General features: G+C 39.2%; 1 protein-coding gene across 18 annotated transcripts in view; it reads left to right on the top strand.

Moving 5' to 3' along the window:
* The window catches only part of osa (trithorax group protein osa), a 112,695-nt gene that overhangs the window by 70,223 nt on the left and 28,942 nt on the right, over positions 1-13,530 (top strand). For 16 of the 18 annotated variants that reach the window (XM_072296146.1, XM_072296144.1, XM_072296153.1 and 13 more), the window contains exons 6-12: positions 66-161; positions 6,524-6,637; positions 7,567-7,733; positions 9,115-9,357; positions 10,346-10,553; positions 11,603-11,701; positions 12,166-12,344. In XM_072296146.1, the coding sequence (XP_072152247.1) occupies positions 66-161; positions 6,524-6,637; positions 7,567-7,733; positions 9,115-9,357; positions 10,346-10,553; positions 11,603-11,701; positions 12,166-12,344 (1,106 nt within the window). The remainder of the gene's footprint in view (positions 1-65; positions 162-6,523; positions 6,638-7,566; positions 7,734-9,114; positions 9,358-10,345; positions 10,554-11,602; positions 11,702-12,165; positions 12,345-13,530) is intronic. The other 2 variants (XM_072296147.1, XM_072296145.1) reach the window with 2 other exon arrangements.

Genomic DNA, 13,530 nt, shown 5'->3' with positions numbered 1-13,530 from the left:
AGTTGTCAGTTGGAGCAGTTGCATGGATGTACGATTCTAACCTTTCACTGTGTGGTTTTTTACAGGTCAGCAAAACATTCCGATGCCCCCGCGTCCCCAAAGTGGTCAGTCAGAGGCCGGGCCCCCCTCTCGTCTCAGTCACTCGCCCATGGCTACCCAAGGTAATCTTTCAGTTGGTCTTTTACCATCTCCGTTTCATATCTTCAAAATCACTCGAAATGTTAGGTCCGAAATGCGCTTATAGTAATTTGAAGTGTCCTCGCGGCTACCGGATAATGCTTCCGTCCTGAGGAAGAACGCCGTATGAGCCTTTAGACGTTGCCAAGTTTCTCTCGATAAAAACCGAAATTACTGGGAAAACTGTGAATATTATTTTACAAAATTTTCGGACAATTTTGTATGCAATTTAATCTAAGCGCCGCAGACCCTTCCTCCGATCTGAGTATTAATATGCTTAACTTCCATAACTTCGTAAGCACTCGGAATATTACTAATTTCAGTCCGGAATGAATTTCGGAGTAAAATTTTGAAGAACAGAATAACCAAATTCGAAGGATTTTTACGAATTTTAACTGTTTTGCCGGCCGATTTTAAGAGATGCCGGCCAATTTAAAATTCGTCAAAATGCTTCGCTTATGCTGAAAAAGGTGCTTTGTCGAAGTAAACTTTCAGTTTGCGTTGGGTGCTCAACGCAAACGGATTTCACGTGACCGTTGACTTACCCGTTGGGAAGCGCGTTGTCGGTCGTCTCTGTTGACCAGGGTGGCATGAAACGTAAGAAATTAATGAAAGATTGAACATTTCAGTGAAATATTTCATGAGATTTCACGAGGCTGCGAGAAATTTCATATTTTTCAGGGGCTAGTGTATGCAACCCGCACTCAAATATACAAAAATAGAAGAAAGTCACAATGTTTCATTTTTGCGCGACCTGAAAAGGAACGGTTATTTTTCAATATCTTTCATTAATTTCTGAAATTTCACAAAAAATTTCAATCTTTTATTTTTTTTTGAAATTTTTCCACCCTGCTTTTGACTTGACTAGCTAGACACTCTGTCACGGCGTTCACAATTACATTTAGAGGTAAGCTCAACGCTTTCATCTTCCTCCTGAGATCGATTACTTTTTGACTTCCACTCGGTAAACCGTCCAGGAATCGGACAATCCAAGCGGAGTCGAACAACGCCGAGCGTATGGAATCGGGTAATTCCGTTGCCCAACGCTCCCGAACAGTTTACTTGGACGACGCAGCTCTATATCCTTTCATAATTTTACTTTGAACCCGAATTCGGGGTGAAGTGAATAATTTTCCTCTTACTTTATTAGTTAAGCCTCCAGCTCATCGCTGCCAGTTCTCGCAAGATTCTCGACGAAAAAAAGGGCCACCGATCTGGGCCTCCATTGTATTGTACCGAGTGACGACTCCTCGTAATGTAGCGTTGTAATGTATTTTCATGATGTCGTGTCGCCTGCATAAACGCTTCCGTTTAAGCCTGTATTGTCGGAATAGAGCGGGCTGTGCAGGTGTAGCGGCCGCAGACGGCACGTCTTGCATAATGTAAAAGCTCCCTTTACTCGAGCGCCTCTGTCGACGCACAGTGAATCCAGTCAAAAGATCGTTTTCGATAGTGGTTCGATGTATCGTTTGTTTCAAAACAATAGAACATAACCTCAAACAAAGCTTTCAGGATGTCAGTCGGAAAAGCTGAAAATGAGAAAATTCCTAACTATTTCACCCTGCGATGCCATTTAGTACTCATAAGGCCTTGTCTCCACGGTACGTTTTCATGGGATTTGTCCCAAGTTCGAATCGCAGGAATGAAACTTCTGGGATTTTTCCCAGTTACCGTCTCCACGGGACGGGGCTCATACAGTCCTGCGACTAGTTTTCGCGGGAAGATAAATTGGTTAAAGTCGAGTATTTAACCGGGATTAAAATAATAATTGCACTCAATTGACAATTAGACACATTATTTTAACTAAACAAACATTCACAATGTAGTAATGAATAAAATATCGCACAATTCGTTTTCACTTCTTCTTCTTCTCTCAGCGGGTCCTAGGGGTACAAGTACCATACTTGGTACTGGGAAAAATATTGATTAACTCAATATTTTTCCCAACCTTACCGTAAGTGGGATTTTTCCCTGGGACAAATCTCGTGAAACGGCTCGTGGAGACAAGGCCTCAGAATCAAAAATCTATCAGAAAAACCCCGTTTCCTCAGATTACTCGATCGACCTCTGAGGCTATGTTTACACGTTGAACCAATTGATATCGGCACAATCTCACCTATTTGATGTATCGAAAACTATCTATAGGAGAAGTCGGATTAAATCTGGAAACTTTGAAAGCTTATTTTTTCGAAAATGTGAAACAGAAAAGTTTCAGAGTTGTTTCCATTGGTTTTCTCGTAAAATTTTCTTTCCGAAACACCATCTGAGATTCGAATTTGTGACCAAAGAAACATAAACATTTGAAATTTTAGCCAACAATTTAATGTCCGATCTTCCGTATTATAGTTCGCTCCACTGTGCGACGCCTCTTGAAGCGCGTCATTGGAAAACTATCTTCATCAGTACATAAATTGGTACCATATCTGTTGTAATAGTAGCGGTTGAGGAGTTTTTAACTTCTGAGAAAACCGCGGCTGAAGTTTTAAACTTGACTTACCGTGGTTTTCTATTTATTTTTCGCTGGAAAATCGGGCATAAGTCGAAGCAGGTCAGGGCAAAAGGGTATAATCCAAGAAAAATCCTCCTTTCCTAAATGTTTTTAGAAACTTTTTGAAGAATTCGTTTAAAGCTGTCCACAGTGAATTCAAGAAGAAGACAATATCTGCTGATTTTACAGAGAAATTATTCTGTATGCGTAGAACCAGGCCCCTAAGTTGAGTACTGGAGGTGAATGGTTTTCACTATCGAACTGCGAAATGCGACTATGACAAAGTCACGGAGTCACTAATTCAGTCAATGGATTGTAGTATTGTTTACAAAATGCTGCAAAACTAACTTTTCAAGGATAAAAACTCGCTTCAAGGTTCACTTTCAACTCTCGTAAGCTGCAGTTAAAATAACGAGGAATGATATTGAGATATCAGCCCTGCGCTTAAAGCTTGAACTGACGATGAGTTTATGAATTATATAGCACTGAGCCGGAACCTTCAACCGAAAGCTAATAATGGGTCAGTTGCGCTCGTCACAGATTTTTTTTTTTTTTTTTTTTTTTGATGCTCGATTCTTGGAGATTAGCTGTAAATAATGAGATGCATCCAAACCGCAACTTCCTACGTTCAATATTAACCGAGATATCGCCCTTTGAAAAGTCAGGTTTTTGACGTCATCCACCACGGCAGTGACACCCTTGGTTTCTTCCTCTTTTGTTCGATCAGTGATGCAGAGGATACAACGCGAAACTTCAGCGACGATAAACGTAAACAAACTGAGGTGAATTGACTCACCGCTTCATCTCTTCGCAGCGAGTGCGTTATCTCATGATGAGAAGATCTTTAAAGTGCAAATCCGTCTGTTTCTTGAGTTTGTTTACGTTTAACGTCGTTGAAGTTGAGCGTTGCACCCTCTGCATCACTGATCGAACAAAAGAGGATGAAATCAAGGGTGTCACCGCCGCGGTGGATGACGTTAAAGACAGCTGACTTCTCAAAGGGCGATATTAACGCGCAAAATTGCGGTTTGGACAGATGTCATTAGTTTTCGCCAATCTACAAGATTCAAGCATCAAATCACCATTCTGTGACCTGCGCAACTGACCCATTTTTGCGTATTTTACGCGAAGAGGATGGAACGGGCACCCGTCTTTTTGTGAATCAATGGAGGATTAAGTGTCAGGCGCGATGTTTTAACGAGAATAAAGGACCTGGGGCCTAGGGAGACGAGGTCCTGAACCTCGTCTCCCATTATTGCAGGATGAGTCAACCCCGGTTGGGCTCCGACAGGTGTCATTCAAGGGTTGCGTCGCACCGGTTCCCCCGCGTGGTCTGCATCGTTGCCTTTCTTATGTTTTTATTTCCAACTCTGCCGTGCTAAGGAAAAAAGCCGTATGAGCCTTCAGACGTTGCCAAATTTCCTTCGAAAAAAACTGAAATTACGGAGAAATTTGTGAATATTTTTTCTAAAATTTTCAGACAATTTTGTACGCAATTTGACCTAAAATATCTGAAAATTTCAAGAAAAAATGCGCATGAATATCGTATAAAATACATATTTTACAGCGGGAAATTCGGCAACTCTCGAATGTTCATACGGCGTTCTTCCTTAGAACGGCAGAACTGTCCGCCGCACTATTTTTTTACACTCAAGTTTGGAATTTACATCCTTGTCGCGCGCGTAACCGGATGTATATCCTTCGCGAGCTCCCGCAAAATGCACCACTCTGCGAGAAGACAGAATGATGGACTAACGTTCCAGGGTGGCTGGTCTCCGGAAAGTCCGAAAATAATATTGGTATTTTATATTTTTCGACCTGAATAACGCTTGAATATTTATATAACTTGTTGATACAAGGTATACTGAACCGAAAAAAGAAAACCGCAAAATCGGATGGTCACCCGTTTCCCTCGAAATGGCCAAAATTGGTATTCTCAACGAAATACTTCGATTTTCCCCTTTTCCCGTCGCTGTTTCGAGCACTTCCGATTGCAATTTCGAAATTTCCTTTTGCGTGCAGATGCCTCTATCCATAAGTGTTACTAAACCGTAAAAAAGTGAACATCGAAAAAAACCCGAGTTTTCGAACTCACTGATTCATTTTTCTGATGAGGCGCTACTGAATTTTTTTGGAAAAGCACTGTAGAAGGACTAATTTTTTGCCAGCCAGTTTTCGTAGACACTCCGCGTTGTTCTCATCTTTACAAGGTGCCGTTGTTCTCTAGTCTTACTAGAGATCCTAGGAGAACTTGCCCTGTGTCGTATAAGCTCGATCGACCGTCCCGTGGCGTTGCCAAATTTGCTTTGATGAAATACGAATTTCCTGATTAACTTATGAATCTTTTCCCTCCAATTTTTCAGATAATTTTCTTCACAACTGCATTTAAAGTCCCTGAAAACTTCTAGGAAAAATATTCGTACCTTTTCTTTAAAATAAAAATTTTATCGAAGGAAATTGGCAACTCTCGAATGTTCATACGGCGTTCTTTCTTAGCACGGCGTTCACTTCGGCAGGCGCAGTATAGGCAATTTGCACATCGGAACGCATTCGTTACGGTGTAGCGTTGGAAGTAGATCCACGATGTTGAAGGCGCTCTACGCGATGGGCTCTTTTATTGATTTTATTGCCTCCCTCAATTCGAACTCGCGGCGTTTGCGACTGAAATGATGATAATATCCGAAATGCGACCTCCTTCGTTTCTGTTGAAGTCGGTGCAAATGAGGTTCTTCCAGAGGTCTTCTGAGGTTAATACTAAAGTGCAGAAAGTGTCCTGTTGCGTAAAAGTTGTGGAAAATTCCGCAGTATCGCTCGGAATGCTTTTCTGAAATTCTCGGGAACGCTCCGGCTCGGCGATGGTTCCCACTTCGGTCTTCAATGCGCGCGGTACCAGTAAGAACGCCGTTAGTAAAATAGTAGAAATTAATATTTAAGTGAAAAATCTTAAATAGAATCAAAAGACAAGAAGACCCTTTAGAACTTTAGGCAACCTTCAGGCAACGCCATATTTCCTTCAATGTAAAACGAATTTATTGGGAAAAATAGTGAATATTTTTCTTCTAATGTTTTTTAGACAATTTTGTTCGCAATTTGATTTAAAATATCTTAAAATTTTGAAGAAAATCATGCATAACCCTCCTGAAAAATACATGTTTTGTCCGGGAAAATTTGGCAACTCCCGAATGTTTATGCGGCGTTTTTCCTTAGCACAGTAGAATAGAGGGCAGAGAGTTTTCACAATTCTATTAATTAAATTGAAAAAAGGGAAGCAAAAAAACTATTAATTAAGTACGATTATCAAAGACGCGCACCGAGCCGGCTGACGATATCCCCCCCCCCTCCCTCCACCAATTCTGAATTATTTTCAAGACGGTTATGTTGAATGCCGTCCCTGGTCAAAAATGTAGAAATTCTGAATTTTTGGAGGAATGCAGGTGTCCTGAGCTTCAATTCGGTTACAAATTATTGAAAAGCGACCCAGTGGCAAAAGACATGCGAAGATCAATAGCCAAGTCAATCAAAACTTTGCAAAGTCGGTTTTTGCTGTGGAACCTTGGATTTTTCTCCTGCAGCCAAAACTTTGAATGTTTTCGATTTCAAGAGTTGTGCATTAAATTGTTTTTGGAATTAATTTTAATGAAAAATCATGAAAAAAAACTTACGAAAGGTTAGGAAATTCTATGTTCCTAATTCCTGATAAGTTGGGGAATTTTAAAATCCTAGAAAACTTGTCATCCTGATTTACTTACGAAGTACCTGTCAAAATTTGTTGTATGAATAATAAAACTGACGAATATGGAGATGACTTTTTGCAAATTTTTACAATCTTGAGTTTTGATTTCTTGTTCTATCTGTTAGCAGGTGCATACCAGCAGTCAATAGCACCCCCACATATGCATAGTTATAAAATTGGCGGTCCTGGAGGACCACCTTATTCTCCTCAACCCTCTCAACAACAACAGTATCCTCCTGGTAAGTTTCATTTACTTTTTTTTTATTTCAGAGTGACTAAAACTGATCAGAAGTGTTCGATGAATTTTATGAAGGAAGGATTAATGCTCGTCAAAAATAAAATAAAACCTCGAGTCCTTCAGGTTGTCTCGTCCGTTCAGGCCGTGCTATCCATATGGCCGAATTCCTGTTGAACTTCTTTAATGAACCTGAGGAATAAAGTACAGTTAGAGCATGATCTCACATTTTGTCAACCAAGTTTCATTGAAAAGACCGTTCTCAAGATCTCTCTTCTTAACTCTCTCTTCTGAATTTTAAGGCAAGTTTGCTGGTTCAAAAGACGTTTCTTACTTTCATGAGAACAGCCCACTCAATAGAAATATAGAATCCAGTAGAGACTTGCATATACGTCTCGTGTTCTGTTACCTTTAAATCAGACACGTTGACATGTAGGATATAGGTATTGCACTTATTCAGCTAGTTGTAAATTCTACAAAAAAAAAAAAAAAAAAAAGAAATGTACAAATGGAAGTAAACAGAATATTTAAAAAAACTCCATTGCCTCAAGAGTTTCAGACTTACTCTGTATTCATATGTTCTTTCGAGTGCCATGAATTATGTTGTTGTATTTGTGATGCTAGTAGAAAATTCATCTCTTACATCAATTTACCACAAACATAATGTAATGATCAACTTTATTAGACTGCAGCTGCAAACCCAACGTGGCTTGTTTTTTGAGTCAATCTTACAGTTAGGCTGTAATTTTTCACACAATTCTAAACTGAACATAACATACTGTCCACCTTCGAACATTCCTCATGTCCAGGATCTCTGTTAGAATGCCTCCTTGACCCGTTTCCTTCTGAATAGTTGATCACACATCATTCCAAGCGGAAAAATTATTTAAAGTTTATTCTGTTTCCTGTACTAATTTTCTTACTGTGTTTCAGGTAATTATGGTCCTCGGCCACCCGGACAACTTAGTAATCTATCACAATATCCAGGTTTTCCTGGGCAAAGTCCTCAGCCTAATAATATGACTAGTCTACCTAATTCACCTTATCCGCCCAGACCTTCACCTAATCATGTGCCACACTCACAATTCTCAGGGTATCAGGTAAGGAACAAACATTTTAGGCCTAAACTTTAGAAATAAGGCTGCAAAATAGATAAAATTGCAGCCGGGTAACTTAAGTGCTTTACAACTTTACCTACAGGGCTCCAAATTATCAGCTGATTTCGAATGGGAGACATTAAAAACAGCATCATCCGAGCATCTCAAAATTGATGCCCATGAGTGCCATGATGCCCATTTTTTTTTATAAAATCGTTAGGAAAGCAAGTGTTACCGATCCCCACCTCGGCAACAATGCATCATAGTTGGTTGACCGTTCTCTTATTATGGGTCTCAAATTGGCAGCACTGCGTATGAGTACTACAGCACTTTACCCACCCAGCTGTATTCTCATTAGTCACCGTGGTTACCAGTTGTCAGGAATTTAAATTCTGCCGCATCTGGCCTTCTGTGGTATTTTCAATTTAGGAATTTAAGTTCTGCTGCATCTGGCCTTCTATGGTATTTTCAATTTTATTGATCATACTTTCCTTCAAGCTGAAAACATTGACACTAAACACCAGACTGAGATTATCGTACACACACCTCAGTTAGATACCGAATCATCCCTAAGGATGTTCTGGTGGAAATTGGCATTTCTTCTGCCCCAACAGATTAATTCTAATGAATAAATAGTGGCTCATATTAAAAGATATTGTATTTGCATGATGATAAAAGTATAGAGGCAAAGTAGCTCTTGTGCCTGGCCCAACTCAAGAGATAGCTCAAGATCTCTCATCCAAGCTTGCTTAATGTTTATTTTTATGGCTAGACATGGGATTGCTTCTTAACTGTTCCAGCCATCTGGCCTATTTTAACTTGTTATGGAAGCTTTTCAGAAAGTGACCTTATGTGGACATTTCTTTTCATGTGCTTTTCACAATGCTGTGTGAAAATCCCTTTCAGAAGTTGAAAGAAGATTGAACAGACCTGAAGAATGAGAAGAAGGGGTTGTAAAATGAGATTAGGGCTCTGTATAGTTGCAGAAATTATGCCACCCTCTTCCTCTCAAAAACCCTCAAAAACTAGTGTCATATCGGTGAATGATCCAAAAGTCCATGTTTTGGTCCAAAAAGAAAGACAAGTTTAGGATTTGTTGATGTGTAGTATTTTAATAATAATGTGATAGGTATGACACATTAAAACAAAAAAAAATCTGAAAGTGCCTATTCCCAATTTCAGCTACAAAAATTGTGGAAGTGTGGGTCTAGAACACCCAGCTGAGACGCTCGGATAAATTGTGCATTAAATTGCTGAAAGGTACTTTTACCACCATGCCATTCCTGAATTTTGCAAGCACTTCAGAAATGTACAGTCTGATACCACCTTTCACTCGATAGACCTTTTGTATCATATCACTAACAGTGAAATAATTCATTTGCAGCAGGGCTGGGGTATGAATCAGAGCGGGAGCCCAGTTAGTAACCATATGCCACCAGCTTCATCTGGTGGAAAAGGTGTAAACCAGCAGCCGCCTGCATCACCTCAACAGCAGCAGGGAGTTGTGCCTCCGCAGCCACCTCAGTCACAGCAATCACAGCCGCCACCTCACTCGCCACAGAATCCCTCTGGTGGTCCTACTCCACGCTCTCATACTCCTCCTCACTATCTTAAGCAGCATTTACAGGTATGTACCTTTTAAATGCATTCGTATCACACTGTTGTGTCTCTGGATCAATGCATGTCACCATGTTCTAGAAACAGAATGGCGTCCAGCATGTATTTTGGCAGAATAGTTCGTAACCAACGTTTCAGAATTTTCTGGAAAAGTATATTGAATTGCATTATTTATAAACAAGTTAAATAATATGTCTACTACCATCCTGTATGAGGCAATTTGTATTACTACCTTTTTTGTCTTGAGATAGCGTGAGAAAACCCCTTGCGGTCTAATTGCTTTTAATTTAATGCCCAATTTTTGAAATTAGGCACATCTTATTTAGTATCAGGTATCATTGCAGCATGCTTTGACTCATGAAAAGAGCTTCTTCTAAGCATTTTGAGACTGAAAATAACTCCAGGATAACAGCTATAACCACATCTCTCTAACCTGTAACTTCCCCCAATAGCTGTTATCTCTTGTATAATGACCAAGTATTCAATTACAAATTGGGGAGCTATTATTGTTGTCAAACCTTGTTTTCACTAAGTTCTGTTCACCATTTCAATACCAAGTAGCAGGGTATTTAAACTGTGTAAATTAAAGTTTCTGTTTTGAGGAATACTCGAAGCAAAATATTTTAATTTTTTCAGGTTTTAACAGTTTAAAAATTATGACAGCTCTGTCAATTCTGTCCCTCAATTTTATCATCTCCGCAGGCTGTGGGCAAGTGCTGACCAATGGTATCCTCTGATATTTTTTTCTGCCAATCTTATTTAGAATGTCTGTGCTTGGCTTCTCTCAAGAAGAAGTAATGTCTGCTCGAAAGATATCAAACGATTTCCTTGAATTTCAGATCCGCAAGGACTCAAGAGGGTAAAAGATATGATCGACTCTTGTCTGGGGGATTTTAGAGATCAAGGTTTCAAATCTCAGGTGAAATTCTCCAGAAATCTATTTCAGTGAAGAAGTAGTAAATAGGTGATACCTAATTCGTATTTGTCCTCTGTTACAGCACAAAGTAGGTTATGGAAGTGGAATGCCTCCTAGTCCAGGGCCAGGCGGATATGGAATGGGGCCTCCAATGGGACCACCCCCACCGCATAGTATGGCCCCACCCTCTAACAGTCACCATGACCCGAGCGGCCCACCAATGCCCCCGCCTTCCTCAGCGTCAAGTGACTCATCTGGAGATCTGCATGAAAGTCCTGTGATACCGTCCGGTAATATCATCTTGTACAAGTGTTAAAACTCAAATAACCTTTATATATTCTGCTTGGAATCAAGCTACTGTATAAGGAACTCATGATTCGAAATTTGATGAGGGTCAGGTTCAGTTTGTCTTTTACTGCCAGCTTTTGTTACGAAACAAAATGCCCTCCGTCTCCGGTGTGGCTTCAATATTTGATTCTCCATGTTGGCAGCAATGACAAACCACTTCAGAAGTTCTTACCCTTTTCTTGAGGCAGGCTCAAAAGCGGATGGATGCAAACATAGACCATAAATCATCAAACCTTTGACTGTAATCTTAAGTGTTTTTTTTAAAATGAGTTGCAACCTTTTCTATCAGGCTCAAAAAAAGTGAACCATTTCTTACGGAATTGTAAGGACAGAACTAGGTACAGCTTTTTAGAAGAAACAGATGAATGCCCTGGCAGCAAGCATAGACAATTTGTTTTAAGTCTATTTAAATTAAGTGAGGTAAAATTAAAGATTCAAGCTGAGAGAAGTAAAACAAACTAACTTCTTGATGTGAAATGATGAGTTAATCAAAATTTTTAAGTTTCTTGAATCCTAATTTTTAACCTTTGCTCAAACTGTTCATTGGCATCTATTATCATGAGAAGTTCTTGCTGGTATTCGAAATGTTCTTGCAGCCATCTTATTTAAGTTGTCCGTAAGACCAAGTGTTTTTTTCTTTTTCTTTTTGTTTTTTGCACCAATACCTCACTAAAAACTAAAATCCAAAAATGGAAGAAAGGAAAGGTTGCACCTGAATGTTTTCGGTCATATTTCATGCACCAAGCTGCGCCTGTAACTGCAGCGAATAAACATGCACTGATCTGATGATTGGTGACTCTGAAAGAATGCCTTTTTCTGCCAATGCACAATGGTCACATGTGACTGACTCAGCCTATCAGGACACTTCACTACAAGTCACTACATAGTGAAAAGCACAGTGATTGTCGTGCCTCTCTCTAGTTAAAACTTAATCTCTAGCGGCAAATCTATGACTTTGTTTCAACTAATTAGTGTGTCTTTTATGATCCAGCTGGTGGTGGCGGCGTAACTTCAGTCGTAACGACAGGACCAGATGGTGCTCAAATAGATGAAGCAAGTCAACAGTCAACTTTATCAAATGCCTCTGCTGGTAAGTTTCTTGAAATAGTTTGTGCACAGATTTCATCGGACTCTTACATTTTTTCTTGGCTCTGTTTAGTACATGTTCGATTAGTCATAATTTCAATCAATGGACTTCTAGACAAGGTCTACATTTTAACTTTGTCACTGGAGCTCATACAATCCCACAAAAATCAACAAATCTACGAGTTTTAAATTGGCTGTTGATAATGAGTCTACTGAGAGTATAAAACTACCCCTCTTTCCCTCTAAAACTTTGTAACATGAAAATTTTACCAAGTGGAATTAGTACTTGGAGAAACCTGTCCCAACCCTTTCTTACAAATACACTTTGATAAATGTTGGCACCTCTAGTAGTGTCAGAACAGATTTCGCACAAAATCAGTAATGTACTCACCATTCTGGCAAAACTAATAAAACTAGTGACTATAAATTTGTAATAAACTAATTAAAAATAATTTTAATTATTTTCAGCTTCTGGGGAAGATCCAAGTATGACACCGAAACGTAAAGAAAGTAACCAAATTTTTCATCCTAACACGTCGCAAGGATTGCCACCTTGTTCGCCAGGAGCTGCTAGTATCAATTCTGCGCATGAGGATTACCCTCCAGATAGTAGTCCAACTGGGTGGCCTCGGACTCCCGCATCTCCAGTGAGTATCTGGGGTTTTCTTCCTCTTGGAATTGTATCTTATTATGGCTTTGATTTGATCTGTAATTGATTCTTTCTTTTCCCTCGAATTTATAAGAATTTGAAATTAGTCAATTGAGGCCTATGGTTTTCACCTTTCGAACAGGAGTGTATGAAGTGCCGATATCATAAATATCTAAGACAAACAGAGAACACGCCCTATCCATGGATTTGACCTAGGCAACTTGATACAAGGGTATATAACAGGAACAAAAGGTGTCATTTTTTTCCGATTTCTCGTGATGCTTAACGGTGACAACCAAATCTAAGCATAATCTAAACACAATTTGTAATTTTGTATCCTACTTCTAAGACGAAGGTGCGAAGTGTTTTTCAACGATTGAACTTCTTAAATTAATTTGTAATATTTTTCGCTCATAAGATGCCTGCCCAAATCACATCAGTTTTTTGATCCCGAAATTAAGAAGGAATCTAGGAAGGGTAGAATATGCCAAATTTTGCCGTTGAATGCTCAATGTAGCAATTAATGAGGCTCTCTTACCCCTGCTTGAATTGTGTTTTCCATTAATACGTTACAATTTTAGTGGCATTCACTTTATCATCTAAAATTTGGGTTTTTTTTTTTTTTTTTCTTCTTCTACTAGCCGATTAGTATTGGGGATTCCATGGTACTGATGATATTGAAAGAACCATCGTTTGTCATCTTCCAGTCAAAGTATTACAAGCGTTATTTGTGCTTAGGTACTATGTTGCCATACTACTCAAAATTTTTCAATTTATTATGGAAAAACTAATCATTTGATAAACTTACATAATATTTCCTCTGTTTTCATGACTAACCCCTGGAATTTTCATGGAAGTGTAAGCAAAGGTTTTAGAGGAAAAATTGAAACAAAAGTGAGTTTTTCGGCATCATAGCGTCTAAGCATACACGGCACTTGCGATACTTCGGCTGGAAGGTGACAACCGTATGATGTGTGAACCTTAGGCACATTTCGATGATCAGCACAATTTTAGTAAAAGGGGGACAAGTATGAATATTAGAACACCAACTTGGAGAAATCTCAAAAAGTCCACCGAAATGTTGGCTCTGAACTGTTTACTGTGTGCAAGAATGTTTGGAAAACTAATGAGATTCAATTTATTGCCTATTCAATTTATGAACTGTAAATTTTAGATTCCATTCA

This window comes from Bemisia tabaci, chromosome 2 (assembly GCF_918797505.1).
Source record: "Bemisia tabaci chromosome 2, PGI_BMITA_v3".
Taxonomy (NCBI): domain Eukaryota; kingdom Metazoa; phylum Arthropoda; class Insecta; order Hemiptera; family Aleyrodidae; genus Bemisia; species Bemisia tabaci.
The sequence above is the reverse complement of the archived record's forward strand: the minus strand, read 5'-3'. Positions and strand labels throughout refer to the sequence as shown.